This window comes from Callorhinchus milii, unplaced genomic scaffold, assembly GCF_018977255.1.
Source record: "Callorhinchus milii isolate IMCB2004 unplaced genomic scaffold, IMCB_Cmil_1.0 Scaffold14, whole genome shotgun sequence".
NCBI lineage: Eukaryota > Metazoa > Chordata > Chondrichthyes > Chimaeriformes > Callorhinchidae > Callorhinchus > Callorhinchus milii.
In genome coordinates, this window is record NW_024704755.1 from 11,811,165 (window position 1) to 11,837,487 (window position 26,323).

At 39.7% G+C, this 26,323-nt stretch overlaps 1 protein-coding gene across 1 annotated transcript in view; it reads right to left on the reverse strand.

Annotated features, from left to right (window-relative positions):
- Nucleotides 1-26,323, reverse strand: part of cfdp1 (craniofacial development protein 1) — a 55,761-nt gene that overhangs the window by 20,557 nt on the left and 8,881 nt on the right. The window contains 1 exon segment of the mRNA NM_001292753.1: nucleotides 23,385-23,516. Within this exon segment, the coding sequence (NP_001279682.1) occupies nucleotides 23,385-23,516 (132 nt within the window).

The following is a 26,323-nucleotide window of genomic DNA, read 5'->3' on the forward strand; positions in this document are numbered from 1 at the left end:
AAGCCCATATTAAAACCTACAGTGTAAGAATATTCAGCATTTAAAAGGGCTTCAGAATAAATTACCAAAGAATCTTATTATTTCGGATAAATCTTACACTTGGAATGCTAACTGGTGCTTCTCTCTTGAAAGCAGGTTTTCTACCAGCTAGAGATTACAATCATTCCCTCCCCTCCTCGCTCCCTCCCTTCCCTCCCCTCACCTTGACCATTTTCCCCCTGCTCGGGTCCCGACCCAACTGTCCAGCGCCTTGGGACGTCCTCCCAATGTGAAAGGCGCTCTATAAATGCAATCTTGTTGTTGTTGTTTGCATTCACCATGATTGGAGTTCAGATCCATTCACTCCAAGAACACCATCTCAGCAGCTGGCACAGCTATCTAACACCACAGACCACGGGATAGCACGTGAGCTCTGGGGCTGATAAAGGCTGGCCCTGTATCAGCTTAATTGACTCGGATAGGCTGCGTGGGTAAAAAAAATCTTTAAAATAGCAACCTTTAGGGAGAACTGGGAGTATTTTAACAATGTGATCTGATAGTCTGTTCATTTACACAATTGCCAAATGATTGAATGCCAAGGCAAGAATAGGCCTCCCACTCTAGAAATATCTCAGCATGTGCAATGAACAGATTCCACTCTACTCCACAACAACTATGCAAAAGGTCAGGAGGTAGAATCTGTCACCTTTTTAATCCAATCACTGGCACAAAGAGATGTCAATATTCAGGAGATCGGCGTGGACCCTTACTTGGAACACTAGCGCCAAATTAACATGTGTGTTTGATTTAAGGTTGTTTTACCAGGACTGGTTCCCTGTGCGTTCCTTTCTCAACAATGGAATATTTATTTCAATGTGGAGAATAAATGAACAAAATCTCATCTTTTTTGATTTCAAATTGGAGAGGGGTCTTTAAATCCTGACAAAACTTGCATAGGGGCAAACCAGAGTGAAACTGGTTTATACGCTAGGGTACTGAAATGCTAGTTGCACTATAGATATGGCAGGATGACACATACACAGTACCATAATGTTATGCTTACAGCAGGCAGAAAGAGGGAAAGAATTTTTAGACTATCAATTTGCCACATCAAAAAAACAAGTAGATCAGAGATGTACAAAATTAGACAAATGACAATTAGAATCAAAATTGCATCCAGTCAGTCAGCAAATGTAGAGTACTATATTTTAAGATACCATCAAATGATCGCTTTATGGTTTATATTTAGGAGACGGATTCGTAGATAGTGGTTGGTTGAATGCTCTAAGTAAATAATAGTTTGCAAGGTTGGAGTCTAGTCAGGTTTTTCAAGGATTCACAATCACTTAATTTATTGCTCCAGCAGTTTCTATTGACTGATTTTAGATATACATACTTAGTTATTTTAATGCTGGAACAGTCACTGACTCATTGATATGGTGGGCCACACACGCCCGACTGACATCTCAGTCATACAATGTAAAAGAACGCAAAAGCTTTGAGGTGTCTGGAAATGACTGGTCCCTGGCATTCTCAGGCCTATCAGTCAGTACAGATGTACAAAGCTGCTCAATGCATGACAGGATGGTCTTGGCTTTTACAGGCAGGAGACAGTCCATGGGGAAGGGAGTTATCCTGCAAACATTCAACAAACAGTTATCACTGCCCTTTGTAATTGCCATATCCTTTGAAGAGGAGACTTGGCAATTTTAAGTGGCTCTCCGCCCATGGAAATCACAGTGGCATCTGAACTCCCACCACACCCTTCTAGGCTTCATCCCAGGAGAATAACTTGTCTGTGCGACTGGGCATTTTCACACTATCATATTTCCAAGCATAGTATTATTCGCTGCTCTATTTCAGTTATTCTGTACCTTAGAGGCAGAAACCTGACGAGGCTGAGTTTACACAGAATTATGTACTGTACAAAGACAAAGTACAACAAAATGCTTCAGGAAATCCCGAATTGACATGTGTGCTACTTCCTACACTTTAAACATGTCCACAACACATCCTGCCACTTTTAGAATTTGTTGATTCACAATTGCTGGTAGATTTCCATCTGAATGTGTACACCGCAATGTAGAAACTATGTAAACAGTACTTGAAACATGGTCAAAATGTATAAGGAAATTAGACTTTCAACCCAGTGTGGCCTGCGAAAAGGCCTCCTCCCTATAACCTTTGCACTTACTGAGATACTCCCTCAGATACTGCTATGCAAATATGAATAAAATGGTTAAAAAATGATTATTTTGAATGAACAACTAAACATGTGCTTTCCCCAGGTCTCTTGATTTAAATCTTCCAACACAACTGGTTAACATTCCTTTGGGAAGGAATTAAAAATAAACGGCGCACTGGAAATTTTAAATTAAAACAAAAAATGCACTGGGAGTCAATCAGCTCCTGGAAGTGAAAGACAAGTTACAGTTTTTGGATTTGATCCTGAAGAAGGGTCACAGAAACACTAACTGATTTTTCTTTTTCAGACACTGAATAGCTTGCTGTGCATTTCCAGCATTTTCTGTGTTTGTCTTACAAATTACCAGGCTGGACCAGGATGGCTGTTCCTTAAACCGAGGGCAGAGGGCGGAGAGAGGGGAAGGGAAACACCTCACCACCAGTCATTCCCATTATGGTGCATCTTAGTTCAGAGGCTTGGCATGTGGGAAAACAATTAGCGGAAATCACATCCTGCCACCATCTACCAGCCCTTATCTTACCATTCTCCACACAAAACATTCTGTATTTTGGCTAGTTCATCAGACAGAGGCTAGACATTTTTCTTTGAGTGGGGATATATCCAGAAACATTAGGATAGTATGAAGTGCTCTACTGAGGTTGCAATTAAGACACATTGCTGGGTAGAGTAAAGGGAACATGATTCGTCATTACTATTAGAATAACTGGCATTGATATGCTCAATGATGACAAGGATGACAAAAGTAGTCTTTCACTTTTACCACAAGATCATGCTGAAGAGCACGCAAACTAACATCAATAGGCAGCCGACGTCAAAGAACCAAACAACATTAAGCTCTCTCGCAAGACTCCAGCAAGGCTACCCGTTGTAAGCTGGTGACAGCATTACAAATGTGCATGGCGGTCTGTATTGTAAACGATATGGAATGGCTCAAACACACAACAGAGAGGTTTGTAACAAACATCCTAACACATATTTATTTTACTGATATTCTGGTCATTTCACTGTTGGATATTTGTTTCTCATTCACTCAAGCTTCATATACATTGTCCCATGCACTCTTCCTCCTCTCTGTATCCTGTGTTGAAATCAAAGCTAACCACTGTGTCGTCTTTGCCAAGACCTGCCAGTTGTGGAGCTCCTCACCACCCCCAGTCTTCCCTTCTTCCTACAGTCTTTGAAAAGATGCAGCTTAACTTCACCAAGAAATTCCTTCTTGGACCATCTACTTTTTCTGCTGCTCTCATCAATTTTCCTGGTGTCTCACTCCAATGGCCCCAGTACTTTAAACAGGTTCTCAAGAAAAATAAGTATGTATGCGCTTCTCTCTTTTCCTTTGATCAATGTCCCACCTCTCAGTTTCTCCCAATTGATACATCTATCCACTTCAAGCAACAACAACAACAACTTGGATTTATATCGCGCCCTCCACGCCGGACGGCATCTCAGAGTGCTTCACAGTAACTGATCCCGGGGCCGAGTCAGGGGGAGGGGGATGGGGAGGAAGGCGACCAAAGGCGAGGTCGAAAAGAAAGGTCTTTAGCAGAGACCTGAAAATAGGAAGAGAGGGAGCAAAGCGAAGGGAGTGAGGAAGGGAGTTCCAGAGCCTCGGGGCATAGTCGCTGAAGACACGGCCACTGAGGGTGGAGCGGAGGACTCGGGGAACAAGGAGGAGGCCAGACCGGGAGGAACGAAGGCAATGGGCACTGTTTTGAGGAGAGAGGTCAGAGAGGTAGGGGAGAGATTTGAAGACAAGGGTGAGGATCTTGAAGTCGACCCTCTCTGGGACAGGTAACCAGTCAGTCTGGCAAGGACTGGGGTAATCGGGGAGCGGAGCTTGGTGCGGGTGAGAATGTGGGCGGTAGAGTTTTGAATAATCTGGATTTTGTGGATGGTAGTGGAGGGGAGGCCGGCGAGGAGGGCGTTAGAAAAGTCCAGCCGAGAGGTGACAAAGGCATGGACCAGGGCTTCAGCAGCTTTCGGAGAGAGGTATTGGCGGAGATGGTCGATGCATCGGAGGTGGAAGAAGGCGGTGCTGGTGAGGGACCGGATGTGGGGGAGGAAGGATAATTGGGGGTTTATTGTATGTCGTTTATTGTGTGTTGCTAACAATTATTTACTTCTAATCAAAGCAACTGATATACCAGAAAAAATCAAGCCCTTTCTTTCTGAAAGATCTATACCAATCTATCCATCTATTTTATTTAAATCGTTAATTTCAGATGAAAAATAAAGAGGAAACACCAATCTCTCAACTTCACAGGGTATAACATGATATTGTGGGACAGTAGTGCCGTGTTAACCATCTTATTTACCGAAGCATAAGGATAAAATGAAAGATTAAAAAAAACAAAATCTGAGTCAAAAACAAGCTTTATAAAAATACCACTGCAATTGGAGACAAACTGTTTGCTATTTGTCCAATGTAAAGTAGCTGGCAATATTGCTCAAGATTTCAGTTTTATTCAATAAAGGCATGCCTTTGGTCATGTGGAAAAAGCTAGTAGTAGATTAGCTATTTTGGGGGAAAACAAGGAATTGTAATTTTCTGGCTAAAATTGAAATTAATTTTTTATGTCTCAATACCTGTCAAAGCTGCACATCGTAAGAAATCTACAATGGTCCAGCAATAGAAAGGCCAATGTTAACTAACTGTTCCAGACACATTCCTTGTCAGAAAGTGAGATTCTCCCTTCATTTATCACCAGCCACAGAGAGCAATGTACTATAACCGGACAGTTCTTTTTTTTTTAGCTCAGCACAATGTTCACTGCTGTCAAAATAGAATACAAGAGTTACAATGTGGAGGAAGTCTGATGGAAGAAGAGGGGCCATCTAACAGCTTAAAATGAATAATGCACCATACTATTCCCCAGCTGAGAAGGCAGGCAACCAGACCATTGTAAAGGTCTTTCTGCAGTTAGCTATTTTGAGGTGCATGAGCATAGCCTGTGGCACTTCACCTCTCCTCACTGCTTCAACCTCAGCCCAACGATCTAGCAGTGAATGGCAGCTCTGCCATACAGGGGATCATAAGCACCACACAAAAGCAATCAGTACACCAGAGCCTGAAGTCACCACACTGCTTAAAATATCACAAGCCTTGCAAAAGGCTTGAATGCAGATTCTGCATGAACAATCCAGTTATGATATGATTGAATGAGTTTTGGACAATCTAGTTCCTTATGTAACAAGCTTTGGAACAAAATGGATTATCCTAAACCAATCGAATCCAAGATAAATACTTTCAAGCATTAAAACTTTCACATGCTTATCACAAATAATTTAACATCGCGAGCAATTCATTCGACAAGGCTGCAACCTCACACATCGAAACCACACCTTAATCCTTTAGTTATCTCAGCCTTCACACAAAAAAACTGTATTTTATCTGAGGACATGGCATCGCTGCATTCATGCTATAGCTCTAATATTTCTCAGGGAAGATTTAACATAGTCTAAATTCCCTTTTTTTAAATCATGTATTAAGTAGATAACATCAGAAGAGAAATTTAAGACCGGATAAGGTTAATAAAATGTGACAGCTAAACTACAAACCTTGGTCGGGTTGGGAAGAAGGGGGTTTGATGGGTTGACACAGTTTCTTTGAGTATTACTTATGACTAAACAGGTTTCTTTCATGTAATATCCACACAAGGTTTAGGAATGTCAACACTGTTCCTCAGGCACTGGAAGAATAATGCCACATACTCTAGAGCGAGTGAAGGCTTGCCTGGGAATGATGGCCATTTTATTCACATTACTACAACAGACAAAAGTCCAAGAGACACAACTTACTGCGCTGTGCACACAATTTTTTAGATTCAGCGGATGGATGATGGATAGTCCCTCGTGGGACTGTTTTGATATTTACCGTATGCTTCAATAGATAGGCATTTCAATACAATTAAATGGGCACTTTAGTAGCTTTGAATTCTCACCACACTATTAATGGGGGTTGTTACTAATACTGCTGTCATGAACAGACAGATGTTATGAATTAGCCTAACAAACGTTAACTATTTCTGCATCAAATTTTCCATTAGAAAGTGTTAAGATGCTGGCAGTAACCATGCCTGAATTTGTGCGCAACGCAGGGAGAACAGCGGGCTGTACTACCCTTCGTTAACTTGCTGATAGTCCCTGTTCCCACAAGGAAGGAACTCTTCTTCAAAAGGTGTCCATCCAGATGAAGTTAACGCGGCATGAAGATGTCCACATTTCCACAAGAAGGGCCAGCAGATAGACGTCTTAAGGAGAAGGGGGGAAAAAAGGCCAGCTGGAACATTCATGCTCTCACCAACGAGATTAAAAGAATGGCCTCTTTAGCTCTCGGATGTACTTTAATATCAGTCAGCTGATTAAGCTCAATAACTCTTCCAGAACAGCAAATAGGCTCCTCACAAGCAGATCTGGTCGCCTCCAGGTCTGCTTGTGTGGAGCCTATTTGGGCTATGCAGAATATGACAGTAAGCATCAGAGTTCACAGAGCTATATCCTCACCAGAGTGATGTCAGCACTGAGGAGAACATAGCTGGGGAACTTCACCTCACTTCACGTTATACTGGTGCAATGCTTGGATGTAGCTTCGAAAATAAATTAACTGCTCAATAAATTCAACTGTCATTTCCAAATTAGGTTCCTTAGTGAATGGAGCTTAGTCTTTGGTCACTTGATTCGGAGAACCACAATAATTTACTGCTTTTTAACCACAATAAGAGAAGGTAAGGGAGGATTTCTCTGTGCGTTTATGCACATCCTAGAGAAATGATCCAAGTAGCCTCAAGGTACAGCATAGTCACTGGAACAATGATGTAAGAAGCTAGCTGCCAGGAGGCAATGCTAGTGGAAACCGGCCTTGTGCATCACAACCCAAAGAGAAGACGTAATATGTGCAGAGGATATAAGCACCAGAATCATAGCGATAACAGCACAGAGTGCTTTTTGTCCCAATAATCTTAAACTGGTCCGTACAGAGTAAGCATCAGAGTTCACAGAGCTATATCCTCACCAGAGTGATGTCAGCACTGAGGAGAACATAGCTGGGGAACTTCACCTCACTTCACGTTATACTGGTGCAATGCTTGGATGTAGCTTCGAAAATAAATTAACTGCTCATAATAAGGAATTTAGGATTGCCAAAGTACATTGAAATGATAGGTATGACTCATTACCAGCTGCCTTTGTTTGCCAGCTCATTACATTCATGTGGAACAGTTCAGGCTTGTAGAAAGACTTCAACTTCACATTGGGCCATTGAGTTCATTATGCCTATTGAAGCTACTCTAGTCAGCTGCCTCCTGAATGTCTCTTGTCCTCTCCACCATCGGCGGCAGTGCTTTCAGGCATTACGCCCCCAAACTGTGGAACTCTCTGCTTCAATTCTTCTGCTTTGCCTCTTCCTTTCCAGTCTTCAGATCATGCCTGAAGACCTTCTTCTTTGACCACGGCTACAATAACCTACCCGCTCTCCGCAGCTCAACGTCAAATTCCACCACTGCTTCCACCACTCGGAGATGTTATCCCCCATGAAAGGGACTATATAAATGCAAGTTGTTGTTATTGTCCCTGCCTGCTCTTTCTAAAATACTTCGCTCATTCTGAATTAAATGTCAGTGGTATTATATCAAGAAACAAAGTTTGAGTCTTGCCGGCTTTAAAAGTGTAATTACCCTTTGCTTTCCAACAGATTGCTATCCCCAGGCAACCTTATCTTGCACAAAGTCACACTAAGCATTTCAAAAAGTATAGATTGAACAAAAGTAAGAAGAAAAATTTGGATTCTGCACCAGGAATTCTTTAAAAGCTTCAATTTTTGTTATTACATTATAAAAAAAAACATAATTTTGTACATCTAGGACAATTCAATGGCACATCAGTATATAAGAATATAGAAAGCAGACCTTCCTGGAACTACATGAAATCTCATACAATGGTCACACATCAGCTTGAAGAGATGTACTGTCATTCACAATTAGTTTCTAACCTTCAAAACAATACATTCTACCTAACCAAACAGATTCCATAACATCAATCTGCTTTTGACCATATATTGCAGAACAGATGTGAAACCCAGTGCGACAATTATGCAGAAAACCAACACACGTCAAGACAAACTCAGATACAGAATTTAATAGAATTTCTTCTCCTTTCATCTCTCAACATTTTATCATTTAAGATGAACGAGTTACATTGTGACCTTTTAACCTTACAACAAGCCAATTGAACTAGGTAAGACAACATATGGAACATTCAGGCTGCAGCGGCCCACAAATCTTTCAATTTAGAGCTGTGGGTTACAAAGCCGAAACACAATGAAAGAATGATGATGAGGTGACAAACCTCAAATGGTTTCTGTAAGTCATTACTCATCAGCTCCCTTCCATCACCAACTCCAATCCGTGCGTTATTGGATTTAATACACTGGGTATGTAGCTTTCAGTAATTGCAAGTGACTACTGTGCTCCAAATACATAGGGCTATTTATACCACTCTTCCCCATCTTGGTTGGCTTGTGGCGATAACCACAGTTATGTAATTTGACCTGACATGGGTCAAAACACATTGTACGGTGAAAGATCCGAGATATCAACCAACAGAAAGGGCCATTGACTCAAGATCATTATTTACTCCCGAATTCTAGAATATCTCACACGAATGCACAGAATGTTAATCCAGAACAATTGGGATAGTGATTTTTGGGATAGTCAAACTGAAAAACAAGAGAATGGTTATAGTTTCCTCACCAATGGAAAGCCATCATTAAATATAGTCTGGGATCTGTTGTAACTGCTACAACACAAGTGGTGCAGTGCCACTCTCTTATCTTTCAGCCACTGCTGGTTTCAGGGCATACTATTTTTCTATTGTAGTAATAATAGAGTAACAATTACAGCAAAAGTGCCGGGGAGTATTTACTTTACAAAATGATACAATATATTGGGATCTTCCCGAGCCACGTTCAACATTAGAGTGAGCTGAAGGCGCAATTAAATGTTTGACAACTTCCAATTAACCTCTGTAATAATGCTGAAATATTAAGGATCAAATAGTAAGAGATTTGAGGGGGGGGGTCCGGGAAAAGGAAGAATGGAGGGGATTATAAAAAAATACATGGCTTAGAAATAGAATGACCATCCTGAGATCTCTACAGTTCAGCTAAGCATTGACCTGAAGGCCAACAGAAAGAGAAAGAGAGGGTGAAAGAAAGATCTTGTCATCCAATAAAATGTATGATAGCCATCTACATGACATTTCAATTTACAACTTATTTTAAGCGAGGGGTGTACTGTTTTTAAACAAAAAGTTTTAAAAATAACCTTCTATTCATTTACAATCCGAGTACATTCAACAAAATTAAATAGGAGCTCTCTCAAAAGGTCGATCAACATTTCTGTACATATCAACATCTCCCATCGACCAGCCTGGTGATACAATTTATTCCATGAGTGACCAAACCCGAAAGGCCTGAGTTGTGGTCGATATAAGATTACTCTGGGAAAACCGGTGGCCTCAGTGATGAATTCTATTTGTACCACTCTGAAATTATTGTGGAGATTAAAAATAGTTCAAACGTAATCATGTTTTAAGGGAACCAGTTGCCACAGAAGGTGCTTTAAGAGATCCTATAATAAGGTAATGGGCCCTCAGGAATTACACTCCTTTGTTCTAAATAGGAGCACTCTAAGTAGGTCTGGATCGACATGGGATTTCTTTTACAGAAATGAATTGCGAAGAACGAGGCTAGAATGCGGATCAAGTTTCAATAAAATACCAATAACCACTTTGGCCACGAGTTCATACGGTTTTTCCGAAGCACTTTTATGATATATTACCCCCTCTCTGTGAAGATTAAAGATTTGTTTGTTCCATCCTGTCAATTTTACCTTTCTTAAAAACGCTGCATTAAAAATCAAAGCGCTATCAAATAGTAAGTGTAGATAATTAACTTGCAAAGCAGTCAATATGACGGGCAGAGATGGTTTGGTGGAGTTACGAGAGACTGCAGGATAAAGAAACTGAATGAACACACGCACACATTTCCACAAAACGTAAAACTAAAGCACTCGAGTTTGTGACGGTATCAATGGACACCAGTTGAGCACCTTCACACCGTCAAATATTTCCAATCATGTCACCAGGACTCACAAATAATATTTTAAAAAGCAGCTGGTCCAAGCTAATCATAACGGGGTCTGAAAATGTGCTAACAGCAGGATTCCAAAAACATTCATAATTTCAAAACCTGTCAGTAGCCAGATGTGCACCACATTGACCTACAGGAACTCACTCCAACAATCTGCTTCCAGGATTTTACACCCCAATTTGTGCAACAATGAGGCTTAAAATAATTCTTCCATTTGTAATGCAATTGCCTGAGTAGAATATATCAGAGACAAAGTGCGGAAAAAACGGATGATATACGGTTGTCAAGTTGTCTCAGATGTCATTTCTTGCTACTCAGAACTGAAAGCTGGGTTCCCTGGGATTTTCTTAACTTGGGTCCATGGTGCTGGAAGTGAAGTCATGTTAAAATTGGAGGGAGAGACAGAAGGGGAATTATACTGGGGTTGCTCTTTATAATGTAGATCATAAATTGTACCAATCTCCTCCATGCAGACACACTAGTCCTCATGGCCTCATTCCGTGTTATAAACCTTGAACAAGAACCAAGACCATGGGGCCATATTAAGATAAATCAGCATTTTGAAATTGGAAACTCTGTATTTACCTTCTTTCAGAAGTAAAACCTGAAAGTCTAGTAAGAAGCGGTCTTTAATCTCCACAGGACATTAAACACTAAAACAGTGGCAGACAACAGGAAACACTCCACTATTTAATGACTCTTAAAATTTTCGGTCACAGAAGTACATTTGCCAAATTTTAATTCCCGTTTTACAATTCCCGTTCCTGTTTTGAATAGAAAACAAGAACATCTTGAACTCACTGATGACACCAAATGAAACGTTGACTCGTAGAACTCTGCATCTCACCAGAGTGGAGAAATCAAACTCAAACATCTCGCATCCATGATGGAACGCCGTTGATGTTCCCACACACTGAATCAGAACACATCAAGTTATAAATAGCCCTCATCCTAAACGCAGAGCTCACTCACCACTTGTGTGAAATACATTTGTAGCATTACAATTTAGAAAGGAAGTAAACTTGGATGTTAAATGACTAAATTGGGTGTGCTAACACTTCAAACACTTCCCAAAGTGTTACAGTGTTACACGTATGAAAAGATTATCTGTAATTATCAGACGATGGATCAGTTGGACAGAAGTTGCATACCACACAGCATTTTATACCTGTCATGAAGCATTCAAAAAGAAAGGTTATAAAAATTAAACTTCTATGGATCTTGAAACTCAAGACTTTAATCGCTGAAATGTGACATTCCGGCACTTTACAGAGCTCTGGCGTTTCTCCAGGAATATCGCAGGTGCTTGAAACCAATTCAAAAGCAGCTTTATCTAGTAGGTTTGGCATCAACATAATGCGAAGTAAAGAGGCACCAGCTGTTCAGAAATTCTGCTAAATGAAAGTGCATTCCATTATTAGTGCTTGGTTTTGTAAGAATGTCTTTGTTTAGAATTCTTCTCTTAAGTGTCCTCGAAGCAGCTTGGGAAACTTTGTGTGATGTCCAATGTAGCGTATTGACCAAATCCCGGTTAACTGACAGGCAAAGTCAAATAATGCGTGAAATAATAACGCTAATGGGATTGTTCGAAGATGGAGCAGATTTAGGAATGGGTGTAAAACGTTTAACAGCTGCTGATTCTACCCTGAAGAATTTCATATGTTGTAAACTTTTATTTAATTGAGACAGATATACGGTAGTAGTAGGATGATAAATCATGACAAAGTAACCCAAATCTCTCTAAATGCTTTCGAGTGCATGAGAACGCTAGATGATTGATGTTCTGCATACCCCGAAAATATGGTGCAGACACTAATTGCTAAAAGAACACAAGCACCGAACAATAGAGTCAATCATTTGCTCAGTACATATGCTTATGCATATTCATATACATATCTTCATACATGCAGGACACTCGGCTTTTGAAATTGGACTACACCTAATCAATTCCTTTCTTTAGCTTTAACTGTCTGGCCTTTCCACGCTTTGTTCTGAGATCTCTGGAGTCCTGTTTAGGATCTAGCAATGATGACAGTTTGATTGCAGGTTCAGTTTTGAGACTCCTACATTCCCCTATTTGTTTTGATCGAGACTCCCAACTGCAATTTAAAATCAATCCAAAGTTATTAGAAAGAATAGTGATGCTTCAACTGGCGTGCTTGGCAGCAGAAACACGAATGTTGCGATTCTCCAACGCACAAACTTCCAATTAACACAATTAGCTTCATACTAAATGTCCGACATTTTGGGCGTAGGCAGGACGTGCAGACAAGCGCTTCGCATTCCTGCCCACCGGCAGCCCGTCTCCATTCCTAGGCTGCGCTTTGTATAGCGGCAGTTAATAATATTATAATACTTGCATTTGATATAATGTCTTATTATGTCGTTGAGACGTCACCAAGCGCTCCATGGCAAAGCTGTGACGTTTACCGTAGTGCCTGTATTTGCAGGCAAACACAGCAGCCAATTTAGCATGCAGCAATGTCCCGCAAACAGTCATAATGGGAATGACCAATTTTACTTGGGTGACTGTTGTCGAGGGAGAAACTCCCTGTAGCTCAGTGGTTAGAGCACTCGCTTTGCAAGTGAGAGACCTGAGTTCAATTCAATTCCAGGCAGGGCGAAACCTTGGGCAAGTTTCCTTACTCCACACAGAGCCTAATAATAATCTCTCCAAAAAACAAAACAATAATAAATTGTTCACTTTCAATCCATGACTGTTTGTGGGACATTGCTGTGCGTAATTGGATGCCACATTCGCCCACAAATATACAGTCAATTCACTTTACAGTATGTTCTGTGAAGCGCTTTAGGACGTCTAGAAGACGTGAAAAGCGCTATATCAAATGCAAGGATTATTATTATTATTATCATACCATTCAGATGAAGGCACACTATCTTCCCAATTTTAAAAAGATGTTATATCCCCAATAGTAAAGATCCTCAAGAAAAAGTCCCACATTTAAGTGGCTCGAAAGTCAAAATTTGCATTTCCAAATTAATGTTTTAAACACAATATAGAACCTCAAGATTTGTTATCATACAAGCTGCTTAAAGGGATATGGTCTGTATAATATGAAAAGGTCTGGCTAGGCTTTCTCACTTGGTAAAATGATTGTTCCCTCTGCAGTTACCAAGATCATGCCCATTTAAAGATAATGGTCACTTCTAATTGCTGCTCAGTAATGTTTTTGCTTTCCTCCCTCCTCTCTGCCCCAAACAAGGACAATAACCAGTTTAATTCCTATCCTGATTAAGGAATACCTATGGATACAAATTGAAAGCATTTGGTGCCTTTAAAGGAGTGCAATTTTTCCATTTACTTAATGCCCACTTTATACCCTGCTCTTCATGGCGATTCGGAACAGGAAGTATGCATTAAGCACCTTGCTCCTAATTGCTTTATAGCTGGATTCATATAAGTTGGGTACAAAACCTGTCTGCACTTGGATAAAGACAGCCATTGAGTTCAGCACATATCCATTTTTACTGTCCCATTAAAAGATAGCATTAAATTAAGAAGCAGTCTATAAATCCTCTCCTAGTAAGGATTGCATGAAAATTCACAAGGTTTAAAAAAGTAGCCCCCTCCCAGCCACCTACCCACCCCCCCTAATGGGCACAAATGGACACCAGGAATGCATTGTTGGATTGCTCTGTAGAACATTTCCAAGCATGTGGTAATGTTAGCGTGTGCTAGCTGCTTAAAGTCATAGTCACCTCAACTGAGCTAGCAGCTAATTGGAATAATTTGAGTTTCTGCCTGGGGATTTCTGAGTAACACCTTGTGACTCTGTTTTTTTCCCCTCTCGGTTTAATCACAACAGCTTTTTCTGCAGTTCTCAATTTCAAAGTCTCTTCTCTTTTCCGAGATTCGATTTGCTCTAAATGTCACCGCAATGCAAACCACTGAAGTGCCACATCAAATTCGGCACAGTGCAGGCAACTACTGTCAAATTAATATTTAATCAATTTAAGAGTGTTACCTGTTATGCATTCAAGGCCAGTGTGACAAAATTAAGGCATCGAACGGAAGAGGAAAAGAGCCTCCCAAGAATCCATCAAATTTAACTGGTTCACTTCCAGCTCAGTCACAGCAGGCTTCTCCACATCCTGATCAGTGGCAGGAACCCAAGCCGATTTTCTCCCCCCTATAACAGATTGCTGAGGCCAAGTGTAGCACCCCACTATTGGCTGAGATCAGCAAACTCCCCAGGATTTGAACCTACAACTTGTAAGTATGGCCTGGTGCCGTGCTAAGTGAGATCCAGCTATGGTTGTGCCTTTACGCCTCCGGCCATCAGTTGCGCTCGAGCAGATTTCACTGGTAAATCACAAAACTACTTTCACGTTTAGAACAATCGTAAGCCTTGCATTTGATATAGCACCTATTTCTTCCAAAACATCTCAAAGTGCTTTACAGGGATTCATTTTTGATCAGTTGTCATTGGATAAATATCCTATCCAGCAGTTTTGCTCTACTGAGCGCCAAAAGCCAGCCATTGAAAGGTGCTCTTTCAGGCCTATATATGAAAGTCAGAACTGAGGTGACATGTAACACTTGGAGACAATGGCAGAGAAATGAGTTACATTGGATGATCCAAGCTTGGGTTTTAAGAGTCTAGATTGCTGGAGGGAGTGAAAGTCAAGGGAGTCAAGCTACTGTACAATCGAGCATCAGGGACAAAATTAGTTGAGAGCAGGAGACAGTATGATGAGTTTCTGATTTCAACAAAGTAAACCTTTAGGAAGGAGAACCAGAGTGTGGGTCTACGTTCATACATGTAGGAAGGTTTAGACAGCCAAGGGTTTTTTCCCTGTGAATTAATCTGAGTCTCAGGGGAATGCAATGCTTTCTCAGAACTTAATTTAAATATGAATGAGGCAAAGCTTTGACAGTGTATTTTGATATGGAGGATTCTATTGGATGTAGTCACCTGCACTTTAGCTGTAGAGAAACTGACACAAACTTGAGAAATTTGCAAATCAATTCCTGTTTTATTAGCTGAAATAAATGGTTGCTAAAGAATATAGAATACTGCATCCACAATAGAGAATGCAGAGCTTTATTTCACACATGTTAAAAAATCTAGAATTAAACTTAGACCAAACTACTGGTCTTTCTCACAAAGTGGAATTACTGCAATAAATAATTTCTATCTCTAACTCTTTCAATGCGTCGATAGCTAGCTTCTTGAATTGACACCTAGTCGAAGAAAATAAGTACGTTTCCCAATATTAAAATATTAGCCCAAAAGAGTCACTGCACTGGTAGTAAATACTACAGAGTGCATCGCCAATGTATAAAGCACTGCAGAAATAAAGGTTCTTTCTTGCATTGTTATTGGTGTTTCAGTGCTACGTTTTAATCACTGCTCATAAAGAGAATGATCTCAGTCTTCCTTAGAATCAGTGGCAGCTTTACGTCCTTGCCCCCCTCTATTCAGGCAGACTTCCCGTGCCACAATTGAATAATTTAGTTGCGGTGTAGCAATTTTAATGACAGCAGCTTAGCACAACAAAGAGCGTGGCCATTAATGGGGAGCAGGGCCCGGCATTTTGACGATAGGATTTTTATTTCCACTGCTGTGAAATATCAGCAAGAGACACAGGATAGAGACAAAAGAATTGAAATTCTGATAAATATTGTACTTCACCCAGTTCAGTTATCATTGAGAAAGGTCAGTGGTATCAGGGAAAAATGCTCAGGGGGAGGGAATGCAATACACCTCTGCTTTTCTCACGTTTCTCATATTCCCATATGGGCAGACACAGATGGGTGCCTTTCAAGCTGCGAAACATAACACACACTTAGACCAGGGAGAAAGTGGAGCCATTCATTTACTGCTCATGCTCAGAAAACAGCTGCACTCCAGCTCCGAATGACCTCATCCACAGATGTCCCTGAAGAGGGTACTGGACTTGGGAGCCGAGATCATTAAACTGTGGTCTTGGGGAAAAGTTGTTATCATGTCAGCCCTTTTTTAAGGTCAGTACTGAATACCAGCAGTTCATTTACTGTTCTCTGGTGTAATTTAATGGCTCAGTAGACCTTTGAAAATGTGCTTGCTGAGTGAGCACTTGCTTTAGACAGGACAACTTGCTTTTGTTTCCAGCGGGTTATAGAAGGAAAAAAATCATTTGCCGGGGATCTGCTAACAGGTTTGTTACAAGGCAGAAAGGATGTACATAATGCTTCAGGTTGGAAGCCTTACATCTGTAAACATAAACATTTATTTCTTGCATATCTGAAATAGGAGGAATATTTTAGTCAAGCAGAATTTTTCTTCGTAAGATTTTAACAAGTCTAAAATGCAAATCAAACAAATCCGATTCCTCTTTCTCCTCCAGCCTCCACCCCAATCTGGCAATTAAACATGAATGTTTACAAGTCATAATCACATCTCCAAACAGCTAAACTATGCCAGAAAACTTAGTGCAGGACTGCAGTAATCTGAACTTTTACATACAGATTTTTGTTTAAAAAAATCATAAAATTGCTGGAAAATTCTAAAGATGACCACTCCAATTTCAAAAGGCAAAAATTAAAGTCCATAAGTTCATTCAACCTAACGTAAAGGCAAACAAACACTGCTGTTCAGCATGTGTGACCCAGAAGGTATTTTCTAAATGATGAATGAAGCTTTACTACAGCTTCAATTAAGCTTTTCTGTATAACAGAAGAATCTACACCTGGTGTGAATCTGGTAGCTGTGATAGAGGTTGTACTAAGATGTGGGAGGAGGAATCAATCACAATTTAGTATCTAGTTTCCTCAGTCCTCTATTGTTTGGGCAATGGGGAAAGATTTGGGCAATGAACAACAGATGAGAGATGAAATTTTAACATTGCAATTGTTAAACTGTCTTACGGCCAAATGCTCATCATCTGATGGTATAGATGATTAGATACGAAGGCTGGTATGTTAACATCCACCATAACCCCAAATACCACAGTAATTGATATTTCAATTAAAATTATAGTGCAGTACTCAGTTTTAGCACAGCTGTTAGCCAATTGTTTCCAGTGTATTTTAATGATGTCACCTAATGGGTGTTTGGTGTGACAGAATAGCTGGCGCTTCACTGTGTGCAGTAATAACCTATTTAGCAGTGGGGTGGTGTTAGTAAGAATCCTGCTTCAGGGTAGCACCTTTAATCTTTCAGTCACCTGTCAATCTGCCTCCATCAATGCACAGCTGATGCACAAGTCATTTAGCCAAATGTCATTCTGCAGCTCACCAGGAGACCGGCTACACCCACAGGCTGCCAAACAGTCTGAGCCACTCACTCGCTGGCTGGCGAATGTTTGAAAAGAATCTCTGACTGCATGCTTCATTAATAAAATCATATTTATACAGGACAGTCAAAACCAGATTAGTTTATTAAAAGCATTAGAAACATTTGTGGCATTCCCTTACATTCTGCCACTCCTAGTCCATTTTTGTCTTTGATAAACTGACTACTGGAAACTATGATAACACTGATGAATCAATGGGTTTCACATCCAAGCCTATCAGTGAATTCTACAGGACAAAACATGAAATGTAAAATATTTGGCTGCAAAAGGCAAATTACTGGTCTTTAGACGTAATAGAATCCATTTTTCACATCAACAGAAAACCTGGCATGTAAGCCTCACATTCTCATATGATATTGGATAAAGTAGCCCTACTAGTGTGCTTAATCATTTTGTCATCCATTAATTTATACAATTGACCCTTTATATGTATTAGATTGTTTCTGTTAAAAAATATATAAATTGTACCAAACTCTGATACATGAAGTACAACTGATAATGAATCAGTATGCTGCAACCCAGAATCACTGACAGCAGCTTCGCAACTCCACTTGAGATCTTTCAACATCTACCTGAAAAGGCAGACGGGATCTCGGTTTATCATCTCACCTGAAGGGCCGTACCCCAACAGTGCAGCACTGTACAGCAACCTCCCCCAGCACTCATTGATGTAAACGTCACAGATTACACAAACTAACACAAGCTATAATGATACATGAGAGTGCAGCTTGCCCTGCTGTAATTAAGATGGCAATGTCCATTAATATTTATGTATAAAAGGTAGTCTTAGCATCAGATGCAAATAATTCATCAGGTAACAAAGTAAATGCTTCTCATCATAAAAATAGCTGACACCACAAACTGTTTGTAAAGACAACAGTAAAACATTAGCTAAGTATATCAATTATGCGTTCCACATATTGCACTTGGAAACCTAGACCACATCTGAATACCTGTGAAAGAAACAATATGCTACAGAATCCACCTACATTACAATTAGGATTAGACCATCACTTTATGACTTCTTCCCTTGGATAAGTTGCATCTAACATTTATTGGCCCGAAGTACAAAGCACAAATGTTACATTTCAATTTACACAGTGGCTTTCACAAGAGTCATTGAAGAGCTCACAATTTCTACATTCTAAGCGGTAACATGTATTTGGTACTTTTTCCAGAAACCATACAAAACATCAGAATGAACAATTATAATAATCCTTGCATTTGATATAGTGCCTTATCACGTTATTGAGACTTCTCAACGCGCTTTGCAGAATATATTGTAAAGTGAATTGACTGTATATTTTGTGTTGCACAGTATTTAGTAAATAAATAAGCAGCTAAAAGTACATAAGATGAATATCCATGTCCAAATGTACCAGAATAGTATCATGTTGAATAAAACCCTGAATAATTTTCAAGCTCCAAATAACATGAGCTTATCTTCCATTTACAAACCATCCTGCAGTCACTCAAGTGGCTTTCCATGGAAACTGATGCTTCCACATACAGTTGCTGACACAATTAGGCCTAATAAGCAATTCAAAGAAGAATGCATCATTTCCACCAAAAGCAAAACAAGTTTTTGACCTGTACATTTCACTGTACGTCAGTGCAGATTGATGCAACTACATTTACATAGTAAAACAACACAAAGTGTATTGACTGGATTCTGCTACAGCTGGATGTCATTTGTAGGTTTGTCTTTCACAAGAAAACCATTTGTACAGAAGCTAATGCACTCCCTTCCTGTCCTGTCCACAGCTCTTATCTCTTCCGTGAGAGATGTCTGTTCAATGTTGCTATGGAAATTGTCAGGATTGCTCCAGGGATCACTCCAAATGGCACAACATTGTGAGCAGTATAAGTTCTACACTTATCGGATATCTTTCAATTCCAGATTTCACAAGCTGAAAATGATATTAATATTATCAGTTTCACAAAAATTACCCTGATCATCTCTTCCTTAAGTCCCAAGGAAAACATGACAGACACAGGGAGCGGAGTAGCCAATTCTGCCCGGTTTGGGCATTCTGTTCATACTTCACAAATCTATTTATTCATTGTTGTTTTGTTCCTGCTCTTACAATAGTTTGAGCGGCCAAAAGCCAACAATTAAAAATATACTGTCACTACCCATAAGGAAAGAGGAATTGGACAGCTGTTGTAGTATGAACTGCTGCGTTGAATGCTTGTAGTTCATTCAGATAGTAATTAGTCATAATATATTCAGGTGATGAAGGATTTCATGGGAACAGTCTGAAGAGACATAAAAAGCCGGCCTGGTAGACAGTTTGACAGTGTGACTCTTCCAGATAAAAATGAGCCATTCTGATCAGTCATGCTGATCTGCCAAATGTCTTCCCTGGGGTGGGAATTCAGCCACAGGCTTGAATACATTTAGAATTCTGCAAATTCAAACTTGTGTAGTGGTATTTCTGCCAGTTAATAATAATAATAATCCTTGCATTTGATACAGCGCTTTTCACGTCTTCTAGACGTCTCAAAGCGCTTCACAGAATAGACTGTAATTAACTTGGAAATGTCCAGGATACCAAACCTTGGGGAGATGAAAGGTAACTTGCAGTTAGTCAGATTATAAAATCATGCACTTTTCATGGGGCGAAAGATGTAATGCTGCCACTTGGACTTTTTTTGCTTAAAACCCATTTCAGTGCCTTGGCCCCTAGTGTTTAGAATTGTTCCTGTAGCATTCAATAGTTAAATCTATTGAGACCACTGTAGTGGTCCCGATCTTTGTTTTGGTGCTTATTAAGGTGAGAGATGTCAGTGCTGCGCAAATAGAGCATTTTTCACACATTTTGTACCCAGTATTAAAATCAAGCAGCACAAGGTCAAGCTGAAGACAGCTGGGTGCAGAGCAAAGTTCCCTCTACTTTTCCAGGAAAGTGCTTCAAACAGCACCTCGGCATCAGCAGCGGAGTCAGAAGGCAGAAGGTTCAAGTCCCACGTTGGAACTTTGAATTCATGTAATCTATGCTGATCCTTCAATGCAATGCTGGGGCGTGCTGCATTGTTGGAGTTGCTGTCCTTCAGATGAGACATCGCGTTCAGATCAGGTTGCCCCTTGAAGACCTTCCTCTTCGACCGTGTCTATGGTCACCTTCTCCGCCCCCTTGGCTCAGCATCGGGCTGCACCATTGTTAAGCGCTCTGGGACGCCGCCCGGTGTGGAGTGCACTATATAAATGCAAGTTGTTATTGTTGTTGACGACATTAAACCAAGGTCCTGTCTGCCTTTTCAAGTGATGTGTCAATGAGATGACTTTGATGTGCAGAGAACATTGCCTTCTGTGCTGTCAGTAAATAGCATCTATGCCAACAGCCACAGGAATATAGAATCCATCCTTCATTTCTTGGTGGAAAGTCAGACATGTTTCATATTTATCCAGGGGGTAACTAACATTCTTTAAGATTGGTAGAGAATGACTACATCAAGCTTTGTCAAAAAAAAGATGAATTTCACACATTTTTCTTCCAAATGTCTAAGAAATCAATAAATCAATGCTATTTTTCCCAGAAATTATCAAATTGAATAAGGCAGACTAAAAAGATAGCTGAATACTTAAGTGATGCCAAATCAAGCATTGAAGCAATGCTGTGCTGTCCGTTTCATATTATTGTTAAGGCAATGATATAGTGCGTTTGTATAGGCGGAAAAAAATAAGAGTTTTCACTTTTCATTACTTCCTGACAGAATGCAAGTTATTCTGTATGAAGTGAATTAATTTGGTTTGTCTAGAATATTTATTCAATACGTTTATATTTTCTGAGAGGATCACTTTGCATTCAGCGAGTTCCTGGACAGATATTCACGACCAGTAAGTTTGGTCATGCTGCTCCAGTCATATCCCAGTCACACAGGTTTTGCAACCTAGCCCATCTCTCCAGTGTTGTGCACGGTGACTCTAACATTGGTTATGTGGCTTGCCAAACAAATAAAGATGGCAATTCCATCACTAGATAGATATAGAAACACTGAAGTTATGGATAACAACTTATAGGCATATTCAAGAGGAAGCTAGACCTTCACATGAAGAGGAGGAGGATAGAAGGGTATGGGAGGGAGGAAAGGAATGGAGACGCGTGAGGAGTATAAACACTGACACAGACTGGTTGGGCATAGTATCCTGTTTCGGTCGCTGTACATCCTTTGTAAATCTTTGCAACAATAATCAAGTTTAAACTTTCTTGATTTTCTTCCTTTACATCAGCTTTTCCAACTAACTTCACGATTTTCCAGGACCATCATTCATCCACCTCCTGTACAATTCTGTCCATTTGCCTGCAGTGATTCATTCAGATGCGGCTTGATTAATTATTCCATAGCAAGTATCATCACTAACTTCAATTTAATGATATTTAACACTGACAATCCTTGACAAAGGCAAGAAACAGATGGAGACAAGGCAATTCTATAATGAACCCATGCATTGGTTTTGGGTTAAGAAGCCAGGCAATATCATCCCACATAGCACCATCTATATTGCAAAAGATACACCACAAGAGAGTAACCTTTCAACAGAGTTTGAGATGCCAACAATGATCAAGGGTATTACAAATATTCAGGAGTACTCCTCTAACGTCATGCTGACCAACCTGCATTTTTGGACGAAGAAATTGAAAGCATCACCAGTTGATCGACTTGTTCTGAGGTCAAACTGGTGAGCTAAATAGAAGGTCAGAAAGATTCAGTTTCTTGCACGAGCTTCTCATTCACTATTGTTTCCATGATATATAAGACAGTAGACAGCAGGATGCTCGTCTGTAGTTAACATCTGACTTTGATCCCTTCTATTTCGTGGGCATTATGCTTACTGCATTCCACTCAGGGACATTTCTATTTGCAGGGAGATTAGTAAACCATGGAAACACTTTCTTTAGAGAACATTGAGAAACCAACCACCTATGCCATTAACTCCCAGTATATATTCAAGGATTAAGCTTTCAAAAGGGCCATTTAGTTTCTTATATCTTTGAATTCAGAGTGCAGTCACTGCTGACCTTCAGCACCTAAGTTAACATTCAAGCATTGCTACAGTAATCTGTCGTTCCTACGACCAAGAGATTTAGCAAGATAGTATCAGTGGCTTCAAAATGAAAAGTAAGGATTTGTAAGTTTGCTCTTTGTTGTTACGAAATGATTCCGCACATTAAAAAAAGGCTATTTCCGATCCATCAGGTAAAGATTACCCATAAATGTTACAAAGTTCTCTACAGAGGGCAACTTTTATTTCATTTATTCTTCATTTGGACTCCAATAATGCTGGTTTTAACCTTTTGTAAAACAAAAACTTTAGATGTAAAATGCAGAAACAAAATCTCTTTTCTATGAGGGGCTTCTTGTAAGAATGGTACAGAGCGCTTCAGGATCAGGAAATGCACAGTTATAGCTACAATAAGACCAGAAAGTAAAGCAAACTCTGTTTGTACAATTTACCCGATTCTGGATACAGTGCAATCCTCATCAGGCTCATTATGGCGGTAGGAAGGATTAAAGAGAAGAAAATGTCTGTGTTTTTCCAATATGAGGTTTATATACTGAATTAAACGGTATGCGCAATATTCCTTACCTTGATAAATGTTCAAATTTTGAAGATGACAACAAATTGTAAGTGATGGAAAATGAATATTAATAAAAAAATCAGAAGGATCTGGAGTGTGGGAAGAAAGCTACAGACTGCAGATGCAGTCTGATATGGAAAAATGTGAATAATGCAAATCAGGCTCTTACCCTGAACTCGTTGGAGTTGAAGCTGCAAGTGTTGCTGTTGGAGAACTTTTTGACTGCAATTCTTTCTGTTCCTGTTGGTTTTGGAAGAAGGATTTAGCTTCTCTGGAAGCAGCGTCCACTTCTTTAGTCACCCTAACATAGAATGAAACAGTTAAATAGTTGTATAAATCCAAGGTCACTACTTTAACAGTAAAGTGCAGCATTTATGCAGACCCAAAAGTGAACAGATTTGATCAGTACGATTCAAACTTAAATGAAAATACCTTAACTAAATGTTTATCTCAAAAGAAGAAAACAATATAAGCTCCTTATTGACTTTTAGGTTTCCATTTGAAATAACATCAGATATAAGCTCGTTCAACTTTTCAGTCTGACATTTGACAAAAGTACTTTATCTCTATTGTCATGTGCCTGAATTGTCCACTGTCAAACACTTATTAAGTGAAAAGAAGAAAAGGCTGAGAAATGGCATTTTAAAGATACAAGTAATGCAATGAAGTAATAAAATGGCAGAACAAGTTAGATGGATTGAACGATTATTCCGGTTACAATTATTCTTCAAGACAACCAAATTTAAACTCGAGTTTCACAAATCTATTTCAAATTGACATTTCTGTCACTTTCAACAACGAAAAGCCTCTACCCTTCCCCCTTCTTATTCTGAAAGTGGTATGTCGGGTATGGTTCCACTGGTACTGGCTCTGGGACCTTGCCCAAGTGGCCATCCTTTGTATGTTAGTCCAGATGGTTATTGTTGGCAAGCTATTAGACTGCAGGGGGTGCACCACAGCTGAGCCCCATCCTGTCTTCACCCAATTCACTTCCAGCAGGGGTCGATGTACTGTGAACAGCAGGAGGAGCCACAAATTCAAAGGCAAGAGATTTATTTGCACCGAGGCCACTGAATGTTTCTATTCTATCTGTTCACCAAAAAGTACTTTATCTCTATTGTCAGGTGCCTGAATTGTGCACTGTCAAACCTTTATTAAGTGATACGAAGAAAAGGCTGAGAAATGGCATTCTAAAGATACAAGTAATACAATGAAGTAAAATACTGGTGTGTACTCTGAATACCCAATAGGAAAAAAAATACTGCCGTTTAAACAGCATTCTACTTTGACATAGAAAATCAGAATGTCAGTCTAAATTTCTTTCTGAATCACTGCAAGTGAAACTCTGCATTCAGGAAAAAGCAGAAAAATACGCAGTAGGGCATAATGCAGAAGCTTTTCTTTTTCAAAAAATTTCTAGGGAAAAAAAAATGTGTGCCCATTATATACGTGTGTGCCATAGACAAGAGCGAGCCTGGCACACACACAGATTCACTCACACACACACACACCCCCAAACACACACACATCAGTCATTTAAAATCTAAACCACACTTGCACATTAATCCAACAAGTCTCTTTCTCCTACCCACACCCTCTATTGGCTGCTGAATTCATTCACAAAATCGTCATTCCACCTTTCAATATACTCTGAGAAATGCTTTGGCACGTCCTCTCGACGCAAAAGATTCTATAGCAAACGTAAGGATTATGTATTTCACATTCTCTTTCTTTACTAAAGGAGACAAATTTTTGAGCGTTAACCAACGTTGGTTTCAAACTGCATGCTTGGGAGGTGCACGACTGTCCTCTGAATTGACTGATCTGCCGGTTTTCCTCCTCCCATCAAACATAGCTGAGATCTGTGGCCCATTGTGTGAGTGACTCAGAGGCACAGCATATCATTACATTAATATGCACTGGCCACTGATTACCAAATGCATTTAGCAGAACATCAAATATCAATTCAACCGATAATGCTTCTTCACGACTTCAGAACCATTTGAAATGAAGCTTTAAATGTTACTGTATTATTGAACTNCCCTTCGAAAAATCTTTCACATTTCAAAAGCTGAACAGATTGCCTTTCATTTCTTCCAATATGAGCATCTTACATAATTAACCTTTAATCTTTGAAGCTGCTGTGGGAAGGATTATCAACATGAAAATAGTCGCACTGAATAATTTGTAGCTTCAAATTGACTCCATCCATGGCCCCTTATCTTCTCGCAAGGGTTAATGACATTGAAGCAAGATTAACACAATGTTTTGTGGGGGAAAACAGAACGATAATTAAGCAAAATTGGAATAAAGACAGGCTTGTAAATTGAGGTTATTCAGCTCAGTTAAAGGATGAAAGTGCAAGTCTTTGTCAAGTTGGCTCTTCCTTAGTTATAAGTTCATCGCTGCTGTAAACATTTCACAGTAAGAAGGTTTAGACTTTTATTCCAGATTTATTATTGTGCTGTTAATACAACCGTGCCCTCCTAAGGCACTCACTCTGGTTTAGATTTCAGATATCTGTACTCTCCTAATGTTAAAGTCAGGAGACCAAATCTCCAGGACACGTCGGAAGCAGCAAAGAGCAAAACAAGGCACAAAACAAAAGGAAGCAATAATTTTATATAATTATAACTATATAATGCAATGATATAAAATAATTGTTATAGAATTATTTATATAAAAATAAATGTTTATATAATTTTTAAGATTAATTTATATCAAATGATTTTTTTTCATTTCGCCCACAAAATATACAGTCAATTCAACTTTACAGTGTATGCTGTGAAGCGCGTTGAGACATCTCAAAGACGTGATAAGGTGCAATATCAAATGCAAGGATTATTATTATTAATAAGCAAGGAACAAAATGGGAAACCTAAAAGACAGGAGTGAGGGGGGGGGGGGGAATTCCAACAAGAGTGAAAGCAGAAAGTGGCTTACCCAATCTCTATATTCAAGTTCTTGATGTTCAGAAGGGAGTTTTTTTTATATAATTGTAATACAGGAAATCAATGGGAATGGGGAAGGAGGAAAGATTGCAGAGGAAGTCACACTCATATATAATTTCTAATTTGATCCTTTATTTCCAACAGGATGGAAGTAATT